This window comes from Pangasianodon hypophthalmus, chromosome 12 (assembly GCF_027358585.1).
Source record: "Pangasianodon hypophthalmus isolate fPanHyp1 chromosome 12, fPanHyp1.pri, whole genome shotgun sequence".
Lineage (NCBI taxonomy): Eukaryota > Metazoa > Chordata > Actinopteri > Siluriformes > Pangasiidae > Pangasianodon > Pangasianodon hypophthalmus.
This window is the reverse complement of record NC_069721.1, coordinates 14,738,023-14,753,279: the sequence shown is the minus strand read 5'-3', so window position 1 is coordinate 14,753,279 and position 15,257 is coordinate 14,738,023. Positions and strand designations below refer to the sequence as shown.

The window sequence follows — 15,257 nt, the reverse complement described above, 5'->3', positions numbered from 1 at the left end:
CCTATGGGCAATTTAGTGTAGCCAATCCACCTACCTGCATGTTTTTGGACAGTCGTAGGAAACTAGAGAACCCAGTGCAAACCCACGCGACCACAGAGAGAACATGCAAAACTCTGCACAGACAGTAACCTGAGCTCAGGATTGCACTGGAGACCCTGGAGCTGTGAGGCAGCAATGCTATTCACTGTACCACCATGCCACCTATGTTTAATTAATTTGTTAATAATAATAATAATAATAATAATAATACAAAAACAGCTAATGATAAAACCTTTTTACCTATATTAAACCTGACTACACGTTTACTGCAAAGTACTATGGTACTATGGTGCTGTGGTTTGGTGGTGGCAGAATTTGGTATGATCATATACATATACTGTCTTTATTCTAAGACAGCCATCTTTCCTTTTGGTACATATGGATTTGTTAATGAATTTCTTTAAACTGGGATTATCATAATATAAATTATTAAAGCCTGATACACCTCACATACCTCACACATACATGGAGCTGCATTATATGTGTTTGTTTGTTTGACAGTACACAGTTAAAATCTTTCCCCATAAAACCTTTCCCACATTAATGCCATTTTAATGTATAATCTCTTTTTTGCAAGGTGGCTAAGCGCAGACCCCTTGGATAAAAAAAAATTAAAATTTAAAAAATATTAATAAATAAATAAATTTAAAAACACATGTAGAAATATAATATCTATATACTGTACTATCTATATATTTTACCTTTTTTCTAACATTGTTGAGCACAAATAAATATAACAACACAATGCACAAATTATATATAACATAATAATTGTAATTTTAGAGTTTTTAATTTGATTTTTAGATGAGTTATTTCAAGTCTGATACAATTTTGTACTGGAGTAAAGTGTCTAATAAGCATGCTTAAATATTCAATATCAGATACACATTCTCACTATAGTACAAAAATGACTGAAAACATTTGCTTCAATATAACCTGAGTAGAGTTATAAACCTCCAGAAAACTGCTGATTGAAAACTGCCCCATTATTAACCTCTGATATAGCAGTTGTGATAAGATAAAATGAGGTAATCTGATCATAAAAAGTCAAGGTGAAGTATCATAAAGTGTAGGAAAGGTTGGGAGCAGTCAGAGAAAGATCAAAGCACATAGCACTAAGCACTGTTAGGGTGTCTGAAGTCTTCTAGCTATGTTGTTGACAATAAGTCTTTGGCTTTTTGCAGTTTCTCCAGCTCTCTTTGCTCCAGTCAAAGAACCTTGTACAACAGGAAGAAACAAGCTGCTGCTCATCTCCTTTGATGGATTCAGATGGGATTATGACCGGGATGTGGACACACCAAATCTCGACAAGATGGCTCAAGATGGTGTAAAAGCTACTTATGTCATCCCACCCTATATAACAATCACTAGCCCGAGTCACTTCACTCTGCTGACAGGTGAGTGAAAAGATAGAATAGCAGATAGATGCAGCATACCAAGTAACATTATGAGTGGATGTACAGAATCCCTTAGATAAACCATAATAATGATAATTTTATGGTGTGAATGCAGTACTCAAGCTACTCAACTGAAATTGTAGAAAAGTTAAAGAAAAGCTTCATTTATTTTTCTATTTTATATTAACATTAAAAGATCTGCAAAAATAACATTTGGATGACCATTTGAGATTTTCGTTCAGTCTTGTGTGTTGAAAAACATGCCGTTTTGATTTACACATTATGTAAGCTCACCCTATAAGAAAATAAAATGCAGTGTCATTGTTCAAAGTGTAAAGTTCCTTTAATTACTCCAGTATTAGACGCTACACTCAGTTGCCAGTGTATTATGCATACCTTAATTTACTAAGTATAGCCATCATCTAGTCAGTCTATCACAAAAGATGGACCACAATGGTCATCTGGTCCGAAACTGATGAAGGGCAATGAGGTGACTAGCACAAATTGTGTAGTATGTACTGAGTACTGTGTATACCTATAGTCTCTGACTGTACATCTACAAGAAAAGGGTAAATGTGACTAATGCAGATGTTATAAGAGTACATACTACTTAAGTGGTGATCCTATGATGGTTGCCGTGATTGATGGAATAAATGAGAGCTAACAAATTGTGCATAGCAACAGACTGGATAAAAAAATTGCAACTCTGTGCTCTGCGTGTGTGTGTGTTTATAGACATATTCTTGAAATATATCATATTTCTTTATACTTATCTGTATAGGACGTTACATTGAGAATCATGGCGTGATTCACAATATATGGTTCAACACCACCACTCAGGAGAAGAAGCAATACTACATGGCACAGTTTGTTGATGACTACTGGGACAACGGCAGTCTACCTATATGGATTACAGCTCAAAGACAGGTAAAGAATCACTTAACCAGCTAGAACATTTTCTAAACTTCCATTTGGTGTTCATTCTGTAGGTGAAAAAACCTTGTTCTAGGTTTCAGTGTTTCAGTGAGGAACTTGAGGTGATAACCAAGTGCATGTTGACTTGAGGGAGCTTACCAAAAACTCCCTAAATCTCAAATATTAACAATGTTGTTGCTATGTTCAACTGTTCCCAAGTTGATTAATGGTGAAGTATCTCATCAGACATCTTAACTATTCCTTTTAACTCATCATATTATTTTTTGAAATTCTCACAGGGTCTGAAAACAGGCTCCTTGCATTTTCCGGGTACGGCTGCCACATATCAGAATGAGAGGGTGCGAGTGAGAGAGGTGGAGTCTCAATTTTATGATTACACCAATGAGACAGATTGGAGAGCAAATGTGGATAAAGTGATGGGTGATTGGTTTAAAATGCAGGATCTGGATTTTGTCTCACTATATTTTGGTGAACCAGATCAGACAGGCCATAAATTTGGGCCTGACTCCCCAGAACGGCGTGATGCAGTCATGAAAGTGGACCGCACCATCGGCTATATACGTGACACCGCACAAAAACATGGTCTTGCTGACCGCCTGAACATCATCATCACTGCTGATCATGGTATGACTACTGTACTGAGAGGGACCGGAATAAAACAGATAATTCTCTCCCAAATCCCTGGCTTCTCATTTCGGGATATTAAATTCCAGTTGTTGGACTATGGACCTAATGGGATGCTGTTGCCTAAAGATGGCATGCTGGAGAAGGTTTATAGTGTCCTCAAAGGTGCCCATCCTAACCTCCATGTCTATAAGAAGGAAGACATGCCTGCTCGTCTTCATTATTCAAATCATCCACGTATTTTACCCCTCGTTCTCTATGCTGACCCAGGATATGTAATCAGTGGGGTGAGTGTTTGAAAGTATTACAAATTATACATTTAGAAAAGTGCAGATTGTTTCAGGTGATAGAAATCTGTTCACAAGCTTATACATAATGAACTGTCCTTTGTTCATATCATTTTCCAGCTTCTCCCAGTTCAGACCAATAAAGGAGAACATGGATTTGACAATCAAGCCTTAGACATGAAGGCTTTCTTCAGGGCAGTGGGGCCTGACTTTCACAAGGACCGGGTAGTGGGACCTTTTGAGACAGTTAATGTTTATCCTTTAATGTGTCATCTACTGGGAATAAAGCCCGAGGTCAATGATGGCTCTCTTGATAACACTAGACATCTTCTAGTCTCTGGTGGGCAACAGTGTGACAGTAAAGGTGGGTTTGGTTTGATTTAAGAACATTTTCTTTACTACCATTGATAATCAAAGGACACCAGAGCTAAAAGGTGAACCTTGATGGTATCATATTGAACTTTGGCTATATCAGATTAGGTCCCTCTCTCGATAAGAATCAGTTCGAGGAATGTTGATACTGGGCGATGTTATTGCTCTTTTTGTAGATTGAACAAGATTATTTATTACCATCAGAATCCATTTTTCCATGACACACACTAAGTGTTATGGAATAATGTTATGAAATAGCATGTAGTGGTGCATGATTTCCCTTTCACTTTAATCAAGTTGAGTTAAATTTTAAAACATTTTTTTATACAGTGATAGCTAGGTATAAGGATGTCAAGTTTTAAAAACTAATAAATAAAATAAACCAGTTGAAGTAACAATAAGCATACAGACAGCAATGCAATGAAAATAAAAAGTGAATGCATAAAAAAGGAGAAGGAAAAATGAAGGATAATAGCTTAACAGAGTAAAAAAAAGGACATATATATGATAATCCTAGTTGATTTGTTGGACATGGGATGATTTTACTGGCCAAAGCTTGCAATGCCAATGCTGAATGTCAACATGTGATTAAATGTGCCTGATGTCCATCTCCCAATTTGTCTTCTTTTATCAGAACCAGACCAGATGAGCATTGTCATTGGCCTAGGTGCAGTGGCCGGGTTTCTGGTAGTTGTCTTCATCATTGTTTCATCTTACAATATCTTCAAGCGTAATAGAACAAATACAAGGTAAAGTAGATCACACTCACATTTATTATAAATCAGTCAAGATACAGTTTGAAAAATCACCTCTCTCTCTCTCTCTTCTTTCCTTTTATTTCTCTAGGAATGATCTCAAAGCAGAATATGAAGACAAAATTGATTCAAAGCAAACAATAATGTGATTATCATTCAATTACATTAGAATGTGTTCATACATTTTTATTTCCCATTTTCCACAACACAATAAAAACACCACATGTTCAGTGTTAACAATTTGACTGGGAAATTGGTGCTATACATAATGGTGTCATACCATCCATTCTGGTAAATAGTTTAATGTATTCTTTTAACTAATATTAATTTATGAATTGTCTGTTCATCAAATTTGATTAAGGAAAAACAAAAACACTAAATATTGTCAAGATACGCATTAAATATGTGCTGTTTGTTTCCAGAATAAAAAAAAAGACATTATAAAATAAAGGTCAAAAATTTAATTTGATAAAATAATTCAGGATCTTTATTTGAATTCTATCAGGCTTGTGTCCTGGTTCTCTAGTGCCATCTAGTGGAGATAACTATACTTATAGCTTAGCACTCCGCTTTCCATAGCAAAACTTCATTTTATTAAAAAAATAATAATAATTAATTAATAAACAATAGAAATAAAATCTAAATAAAATTTTTTAATATTTAGAAACATCAAGCCACATCAATGCACAGCTCTAATTCTTAAACTTACCTGTGTTAACTGGGTTTAAAAAAAGGCAGTTCAGGAGGTGTATATGACTGACAGAAGTTATCATTACACAAAGCTGCAGATTCAATGATTTATAGTGAAATCCTGTCCAGTCATGTGGAATTTTCCCAAAATAAGTTTATGTAAACAGCTCATGACAAAGAGCCACTCAGAGCAGCCTGGTATGCATAAACAGTTTGAACAGTGCGCTGCAGTGTAACCCCCATTTGGACACACACACACACGCACGCACGCGCACACACGCACACACACACACACACACACACACACACACACTCAGGCACCCGCCAGAGTAGAACAGAGCCAGTCTGGAAATGTGGAGTCTCCCCCTTGGCACATGTGCCAGACTCCAATCCATCTTTCAGTGCAATAACATCTCTGCTTCTATACATGGCCTATAATTAGACTTAGTAGCTGCAGCAATCAGATTTCTAGCTGTAGTTTGACACTTTTCAATACCTATAGCATAGTGGGAGGCGCCACCTCTATTGCTCTTATCTCAGTCATTATAAGTGTGTATGCAGCGCCAGATCTCAGGCTTTTGTTAACAGTCTTTGTAAAGCTGTTATGACTGTGAAATCTGCCACTGAGCGTCATAACGTAAACAAAAGGGAATTTCGCTCTGAAGCCCTGGATGAGAGAACAGCACGTTTACACTATGACAACAATCTGACACCAGACTGGGACACACTAATACTCTCCCGACTCATCCATCAATTCAGACAGGACATGTCAAACACTCCCATTCTTTGGAGCCTTTCCCTCTCTCTCTCTCTCTCTCTCTCCATCTCTCTATGTTCTCTCTCTCTCTTTCTCTATGTGTCTCTATGTGCTTCCATATGTTTATGATGTTGAATGCCAGATCTGTCATGAAGTGTCACATACTACTAGGAGACTAAAAAGCCTTGTGAAGCTTTCATGCCAGCATGGTTTAGAGCCTGAGCAGACTTACAGTCTGCCTTTCCCACTAGAATTTCACAAATCTGACCTTATAGAATGTACCATTCACTCATCTTTCGCTGATACGTATTATATCACACCTCAAAAAGAAAGGAGACAAAGCTCTGGGAACTCGAGGTGCTATTTGTTCATATTAAAGTGTAATTTTCAATTGCACTTACTGGGAATATGTGCATTTCCCATGAGCTGTGTGTCTCTAAAGCTCTGTGAATCTCAGAGAGTAGATGAGGTTTGAAACCATGTGAGCTATTTCACAGGAACTGGCCAGGATGCTTTGGTGGTCTTGGTCAAACGCCATGTCTGCCAGCGGCCTTGTCCTGCGGGGGCTGACAAGAACCGTGTCGCCTTGCACTCGGGTGAGAGGAGCTTGTGACGGCAGATTTACTCCAGCAGTCTTGCCAGCCTGGCTGGCCGCGGACACCACGACATACCTGTCAATGAGGTGTCACTGCGTAGCGCGCCTGCAGGGCTTTCTTTCTTCTGTGGCTAAAACCACGGAAAAACTGACTCGACACCTCCACATCCACACACAGTATGTGTGAGCTCAGTCCCGTCCCTGCCATCCTGCCCAGGCAGTTATGGCAAAGGCATGCCTTCGAGCTGAAACAAGGCGTTAATCCATGATAACTTTTCCCCATGCCAACATGTGGGTGCAGGCCTCGCCCCCGCAGCCTGGCCCTCTCCTGCCAGCCTGAATAACTCTACCATAGCTGCAAGATTTAGGAGGTAATATCGACTGACTGCGCGGGGGGAAATGGTCTCAATAGGAGGTTATAAATCTCTTTCTCTTTTTATTATGACAGACACAAGACTTAAAATGCTTTGTGCCAGCCAGTCCTTGAGAAGACTTTAATGTGCCTGAACATATCCATATGGATAATAAGATATGCAATTCAACACTAGACCTCAAGCTAGTGACTGCTATGACGTTTAAAGTCTAATTCTTTCAAATCCCAAGGTAATAGTTTCCCCATGCATTTAAATTTTCAAACTCAAACATTTCAGAAATAATCCCTCACATGAGATCTAGAGATTGGCACCTCAGCTGAAGTAATCTAAGATTTCCAGTTTTCTTAGCCACTTTGTATAATTATGCCTCAGATCGTGACATTTGCTATTATTTCTATCTGATTTTGAATCCATGTATCAGATTCTTGCTTTGCCAGTACTCCCAGAATGATCTAAACATGATGGGCACATTCTGAAACTCATTTTAGAACAAGTAATGTGTTTTATAATAGAGTTTAAAGAAGTGATTCACCTAGTAGAACGCACAAAGATGCTTTGTTTGCGTCGAAATAGTAAAATGGTAGTGGCTGCTAGAAGCATTTTGCGTCGAAATAGTAAAATGGTAGTGGCTGCTAGAAGCATTTTTGTCCTCTAGTGATTGAGCACATAAACTGTTCAAACACATGCTAAATACTTCTGTAAATATTTTATTGCATGATAAAATAACGAGAGAGATGAGTTTGGAAAATGCTGTCAACAACAAATCTACAACAAAACAATGCCTGGCTTTTTCCACTCTCATTTTCACAAGCTGACGTCTCTCTCTCTCTGCCAACATGTTTCATCTGGTTGTTAATTTTGTCAGCTTTTAGCATCAAGTTTTGCACCAAGTTAATTCAGGCAACTAAAATTAAAAATGTAGGCTGTGAGCCAAAACTGAGCACTGCGGAGCTCCTTCATCCAATATGTTCACTACTGAACCACTAGGGGGCACATTGTTATTGGCCTAGATCAGAAAGCAGATTACAAAAGGCATTTTTGATTCTGGAGTCTTTATATTAAAACAAGTGTAATTATTAGAGGGTAAACAAATAAGGACATTAGCCTGCAGAGTCGATGCTTATGATATTAATGAATGTCATATAAAGACAATAACAGCAAGCCTTTATTGGTATGCATTTCATGTCTTTCATCAACAGGATTGTAATTCTTTTTTGGCAAGTTTGGATCACTTGCACAAAGTGTACGCTGAGACATGTCAGAGGTGTCAGAGGGCTCAGAGTCAGGATTCCTAACAGCCAAAGCTATTCTAGCAACTATATAAACCTAGAAACACTGCGCTGTCTTGTCTGATTGGTTTTGTTGGCTGTGAAGGACCTGGGGATAAAAAAGGGATTAAAAATATATATATATATTCTCTTTGAAAACTGTATAAGTAAATTTTATACTGTCTCTATCCATCAAACAGTGACACATGTTTACTTTGAAACACACACAACGCAGACTCTACATGCCAATATTCTTTATGACTCTATGTTCTCTTCTTCCATTACTCCACATGCTGGAAAAGAGCGCCGTCCCAGAATGTATAATCAGAAGTTTTCATATAAGGGCATTTTAGAAAGTGGTCTATCATTCTTGTTGAAACACCTAATTTTATACAATTGCAGACAGACAGAAACTTTCATTTGCACCCACACCCACAATGCATCATCTCTCTCTCTCTCTCTCTCTCTCTCTCTTTAATATAGTACAGACAGCAGATATGCGCATACACACTTACACATAATACAGAAGTGGCGCCACAGTCTGCTGGGTGCATTTATTATGGATCAGCGCTGCCAATACTTTCAACACCAGTCCAGCCTTCTCCAAACAGCTACAAGCTGATACATGATGGATCTCATTCCACCACAGATGACTGATGCAGACAGTTCCCATGTGTTCTCTGCCAGTCCTGGAGTCCAGAAATCCTCACACTCCAACACCTGAATCATCCGAATGATGAATTTGGACAGGGAACACAGCAAGTTGAGATTTAGACCTTAGACCCTGACCCAGCGCGTCGGTTTAGTGTAGATCTCTCTCCTGTATGAATGTGATCTGTTCCATTACATTATAAATTAAGCTCATATGCCCTCCTCTGAAGTAACCATACATAACAGCTAAAAGCTGGATCTAAGAAGCTCCAACTAACTTGCGTTTTAAAGCTTCTTCTGAAAAAATGTCAAAAATGATTGTGCAGCAGACAGCTGGAGGCTCTGAGAAATGCTATGAGTGAAATAGAAAATCTGTTGCCAGTGCTGTAGAAATTATCCTAGGGGTACAAAAGGAATAGGTGGAATGATGGCATGCAGCCCACACAGGCCTGGCCATGGGGAGAAAATTACAGGGGGAAGCTGCCAGTTTCTGCTGCCATAAGCCAGGCAGAACAAAAGGAGATGCAGCTTGTGGTTCGATTAAGCCAAATTGACTCAAGCATTTTTCGGAGCATAGAAATGGAGAAGAATGCTTGAGTTGATGAAAAATAAATATCCATGATGTCAATCTAACATGCACAGAAATTTCAGACTTTTTATTTTTATTTTTCTAGCTTGCTGATTGATGTTAAATGATGTTAATATTACGGATGGTTATAAGTATACAAGTCTGATATGTTCTTTGTATGTAGGCATGTCACAACATATTCAAACATCATTAGCTAGTTTCACTGGAAGTTTGACAAATGTTCAGGATAGTAAAATAGTTATACTCTGTTCCATACTGAGAAGTTTATAAATACACCAGTTCAAATCAGACCCCTTGGCTAGTTTAGTAACTGATAATTGAGTAAACGTTTTAGTTCTTTTACTATGGTAGACATTCTTGTCATAAAAAGAAATTCATTACATTTGGATGTAAAAAAAAAAAAACATACATGTTCATCTCTTCCAGCCATTAGGAGCTTGGCAATTCAGCCTGGAGAAAACTGTCTTACCGATGAATCAGATGCAGCGTAATCTCATCCACTACCACACTGAACAGTATGAGACATTTGAGGGACAGATTCATATTTAACACCTGTGCACTTCTCTGATTCATTGGAAGAAAATGATAACCTTGCACATGACTTATCCAAACGGCGGCTCATGCCAGTGCCAGTTTAAAATGCTAGTGAATAGGCAAATAAAGCATGCATCACTGTCAATACAGTTCATGTTGGCTGCCATTTTAAACACAACAAACTACTTGCTTCTTCATTACAGTACTACTTAACACCAGCTGGTTTACTAACTGACATTGTGGTTTACTAAATGATGTTCTGGTTGACTGACATTCTGGTTGACAAAATGATTTTAGTAATGTGATAAAGCAGTAAAAAGCAGACATAACTCTAAATACATCCAAGTCATGCAAATGCAAGTGGTACAGTGCATAAATAGCTCATTATAAATGATCTTTTATTATGATACAGCAGACTGACTCTAATTGTTAATCAGAAGGAAAGTAGTTATTATACTAATACACAATAATGGAGGGCCTTATTGAAGCCCAGGAGGCATGCACTGTACATATGTTGCACTTCGGAAGCTATTATAATAATACGGTATTCTGTGTAAAGACCCTAGTATTTTTCAAGACTGAGAAGCAGCTTATGTCAGCCTATAGCTTGTGTTGATGCATGTTTCTTCCCAAGACATTCATCAACATACAGCCTATAATTAAAACTTTTTCTTATTCACCACATGATGCTCTGACAATGCATTCCACTCACATAAAGTAAAAATGCTGACAAATGATAATGCACAAAGTTACATAAAGTTCTGTTTTGCTGACAGTAATGAAAACATTTCTTCATTTTCTCCATTGGACCAGCTTTCACTGGTGGGTGCAGATTTTTTTTTTTTTTTTGTGTGTGTGTGTGTGTGTGGTGAAGTTGTCTATTTCTCCATTACTCAAATAAAAAATGAAACGTCAGACTAATGATGCAAAGCATGTGTTCTAATTGGCCAGATTTTCTCATTTGGCCATCTTGAGGTCTACCCATGATGCAAACGCAAAAGGTTAAATTGCATTCCAGGTTTATTACAGTTCATTGGTTTTATATGAATTTTGTAAAGGTCTGGCAAAAGGTGTGAGCTTTGCCAGGCTTTCTCTTTTTTTTTTTTTTTTTTTTGGTTGTTTGTTTGTTTGTTTTTTCAGGCATCCACATTCTGGTATCCACATTCTAGTCGGAAAGATATTTAGTCTAGTTACTAAGCAACAAACACTAGCAATAAGAATCCGTTTTGTTGCCAAGGCGTGGCTGGAAAAATCCAGTGTGAAAGTTTAAAAGCAGTGATTTTTACCACCCTGGCATGGTGAAAGTGAAATTGTGGGTGGCCATGCAAGCCCTCCTCATGGTTGAGGCCCTGACACCTGATTGTTAGTGATTCCGGATAAATGCCAGTGTCTGGGTGGCATGCTGTGGTTTAATGATACAGAGCTTTCTCTTATATCACCAGGAATGAGATGGCCTTAGAGTAGGGTGAGACATGGGCTCTGAGAATCTATCAGCATTTAGCTTAAGGCTGCAGAAGGTAATGATACCATTGTTCAGAGGGATTTTTAACGCTGCCTACTAATGTGGAACGGTGTAAATTACCAATGACGAATCAGTAATAGAGCACTGATAATCAGCAAGGGAGAAAGGGGTGTGATTATAATGGAAGACGCTTATTAAAAAGCAGACTGTAACCCTGTGATCTTATTATATGGAGTAGAAAGAAAGGGTGATATTTATGATGCGGTAAGTCATGAAGAAGAAAAGACATTACAGCTAGCACAATCTCACGTCCGAAACTGATGAAGGCCAACATGCTTTTGGTCATTATTAAAATTAATTAAAAAAAAATAATTATAAATTTAACACATTGTTTATGATCCTAGATTTAGCTAAATATGCTTGTAACCCATGAGGCCAGTGCACATTAGCCAGTCTTTTTTTTTTGGCATCATGTACACAAAGAGGGGCAGTGTTTCTCACTCTGCATGGGGGAAATTTAAAGTCTGTTTTGAAAAGTGCCAAACACCCACAGCGCACTAGGCCGTGTAACATAGTCCCGAGCATGTTATGACTACCCTCTCAGACGACTATCAATATGTCAAACTTGCAACAAATCACTCAACAACATGGTTTCATCACTTCTCAAACTGTATGCATGGAAAAATTAGGCTTATCATTAGACTAATATTATTTTTAGGTCTTACACTGCTTTGATACTAATCCCTACTAATTTAAGGTTGCTTTTAAATGGACTGGAGTTATACAGCGGCATGGCAGCCTTCTTTCGGCTTGTCATATAAGAAGCTTTCAAGTTAATCGATAGAGAAAGAAACTTTAGCGTCTTCATTCTTCACCAGGGTCAAGTTGTTCTTTTCATGCCAATAGACTTTAGGCTGCAGACAGAGCAAGAATGTTTTTACATGTGATCATTCATCCACTATGTGTTTCAGGCGCCACACAGATTAAATGAAAGAATCTGAAAATGAAGGTCTTTAACTTTTAATCCTTTTACAAAGACCCTTCAGACTGTCTGAGGATGGATGGCGTCTGTGGGGGAAAAAAAAAACTGAAGTCACTGATCCACTCCTTCTTAGGCATAAGAATTAAATCCTAACACCTAGACATATGTCACTTGCTCAGTAGCTTTGACACAACAGTTCAAGCAGGGTAAATAATATAAAAATTAATAAGATATCAGCTTTCACACTGGCCAAAGCACATAGCATTTACAGAAGTAAACAAATTAACAGACAAAGGAACAAAAAAACAATCATGCAGTTTAAGTGGTTTTATTTCAAATGACTTTGGACTACATGGAAATAAAGAATAAATAGGTGTTTCTCTTAATTTACAGGTTTATGATTACTCTATTGCCACTTTATATTCACAGCTGTAACAATTAAGCTGTAACAATTACACCGTAATTCATACTTTATTTGAGGTCTATAAAAACTTATATATTTTTTTCCGAATAATGGAAAAAAAAGCTTACAATTCCTTCAGTAAAAATGTCCTTTAATTTTTCGCAGCGCGAAATTTTCTCCACATAAATACATTAACCCAGAGTATGCTCAACAAATACAGTAGACGCTGGATATAAGTAAATACTGACCTCTTTTACAAGGTATAAACAACATAAAATGTTTAAAATAACACCACATATACATCGCAGAGACATTCCTACACTTCGGGCAGTGCTTGAGAGACAGGGTAACCCGCGGGTTCGGTTCGGTTCGGTTCGGGTTCAGTTCGGACAGGAGCACTTGCACTCGGATATGACTGGGTACTGCACGGGGATCCATGTGCACTTGGATGTGCGCCGGGACATGCAGTGCCAGCGCAGCAGCGTGAAGTGCACAGACTTGGAAGGTTTACACATCATGCCCTCGGGCACCGAACACGAGCGCTTTGTCAAGCAGCTGCCCACTTTGACATAGCGCGGCCAGAAGCGGCTGCCCAAGTCCTGCCACGCGTACACCACCGGGCAAAAGGCGTACGACCAGAGCCACAGCTGGAGGCGCCTGCGCAGCTTCTTGTTGTGTTTCTTGGCGTCGTGCGCCGTGTCGAAGTCCAACGCGCGGATCTCTTTGGGCATGGACCGCTGCAGAAACTGCTGTCTGGTCCCGTCAGTGTCCATGCCCTGGTCTTCGCGCTTCTCCTCGGGTGACACGACGGACATGAAGCGCGCGTCGAAGTGCGCGCCCAGCATGCTGCGCAGCTCCGTCTCATTCAGGTCGCGCTCTCTGGGGTCGAGCACGGGATCGGGGTCTTCCTTGAGCACCACGACAGGCAGGCTGTCGCTAGGGATAGGACGGAGGAGGTAGTGCATTGATGTGTGGTGCTGACACGAGCCGCCTTCTATCCGGAAGCCGAGAGCGAAAAATAGCACGCACATGGCCAGAAAGTGAGGCACGTTATCCATGTTATCCATGTGATCTGGCGCGCGAGGGTATCTCGGGTGTAAATCCTGGAGAGCCTGGCGCGAACGTCCGCTCGTGCAAAGCGCCAAACCCCTGATCCTGACTATAAAGCACTAGTAAACAGTGTCCTGCTTGAGAAGTTCGGGTTGCCGAACGGGCCGCTCCACACGACGAGTCGATTTCGCAGTAGCACACGTGAGAAGTGCGCATCCACCGAGTCGCCTAGTTGAAGGTCATGCCAGGCGCCAGTGCAGTAGTAAGCGCATGGCTCCGTCACACGGCGCGCGCTCGGCGCTCAGCTCCTCGTTGCTGCGTCCGCGTGTCTCCGCACCGCCCCGTGTCCGCATGGTGCTTCCTCGCCTTGTGTCGTCCAGCGCCCAACTGAGTGTCGCCATGGCTCGTCCGATTTATGCTCGCCGTTTGTGATGTAACGCAAAAAGCCCAGTGTGAATGCCGGGGGTTTTGCCAGGGCTCCCCCGGCGCCTCCTTCTCTCAGAGGGAGGGGTGGACGGGATTATGGAGGGGGGCGCGCAGGGTGCATGCGCACATCACTATCACAACCTGTCCCAATGTGACACCTAGAGAAAGAGTCTAGGGGTCTCATTAAATCTGTATTTTCCTTACCAACATGCATGACAGGTCAGCATGCAGTTAATATTTTCAGTCCTGCATTCTTTAACTCATCCATTCACATTTTAACACCTGACGCAGAGGTGCACCTATGATTAAAACTATTTTACAGTTTACTAGAACTTTTTTTTTTTTTTACAACTGTTTGAATTGACACACTTCTGCCTGTGGTCTCAGTCTTAACTCCACAAGACTAAGCAGCTGAAAGAACAGCAATAGAAGCAACTGCCATGATGGCATGCAGGGTTAAAAAGGCTCTGTGTTTGGAACTCCTCTGGGTGGTGTTTCCGATATTCCTGTATTCCCCTTTAATGTCTAAATTGACCTTGGAGTAATTTTCTGGCCTAATACTGTGACAATATACGTCCGGCGCCAGTAGGATGTGAGGTCTTACTCGAGACAAAGGAAATGGGGTGAAATTATGTTTCCAAGATAAGAGTGCCAACCAACTGTAGTGACAGGGGGACTGGTGGCCCCCTGCCCTGAAGCGAATACTGCAAAATAGTTTGAACTAGTTTGGACAAGAATCAAAAGTCCATCAATGGGCAAAGATATATTACAGAAGTTGATTATACAGGCCATTTGTCAAAGTTTAACATTAAGCATCTTTAAAAAAGTAAGTGTACTCTGTAGTCCCTTTAGATGCTGTAATAATTCTAATGTTAAAAAATCTACCATGATTGTTACTGTATTTTTTTCCACCATAAACAACTATACTTTAATATAATGATAGGCTGGATCATTTACAGTCCAGCTGTACAGTGGGTCATTAAATTGGCTGCTGTCTGTTTCTGTTAAGTATCAAACATCGCATTATTTAATTCTATCACTTACAACGCTTTTTCATATTTAGCAC

General features: G+C 39.7%; 2 protein-coding genes across 2 annotated transcripts; one reads left to right on the top strand and one right to left on the bottom strand.

Moving 5' to 3' along the window:
• The first annotated feature begins 1,118 nt into the window (after positions 1 to 1,118).
• On the top strand, positions 1,119 to 4,650 carry enpp7.2 (ectonucleotide pyrophosphatase/phosphodiesterase 7, tandem duplicate 2). Its single transcript, XM_026915588.3, has 6 exons — positions 1,119 to 1,436; positions 2,218 to 2,363; positions 2,651 to 3,283; positions 3,404 to 3,647; positions 4,290 to 4,404; positions 4,502 to 4,650. The coding sequence occupies exons 1-6, from the start codon at positions 1,190 to 1,192 to the stop codon at positions 4,557 to 4,559; spliced, it is 1,443 nt and encodes a 480-aa protein (XP_026771389.1). The 5' UTR covers positions 1,119 to 1,189; the 3' UTR covers positions 4,560 to 4,650.
• A 7,974-nt stretch (positions 4,651 to 12,624) lies between these two features.
• On the bottom strand, positions 12,625 to 14,261 carry nog3 (noggin 3). The gene has a single exon (XM_026915545.3). The coding sequence runs from the start codon at positions 13,780 to 13,782 to the stop codon at positions 13,096 to 13,098; it is 687 nt and encodes a 228-aa protein (XP_026771346.1). The 5' UTR covers positions 13,783 to 14,261; the 3' UTR covers positions 12,625 to 13,095.
• Between the last annotated feature and the right edge of the window lie 996 nt (positions 14,262 to 15,257).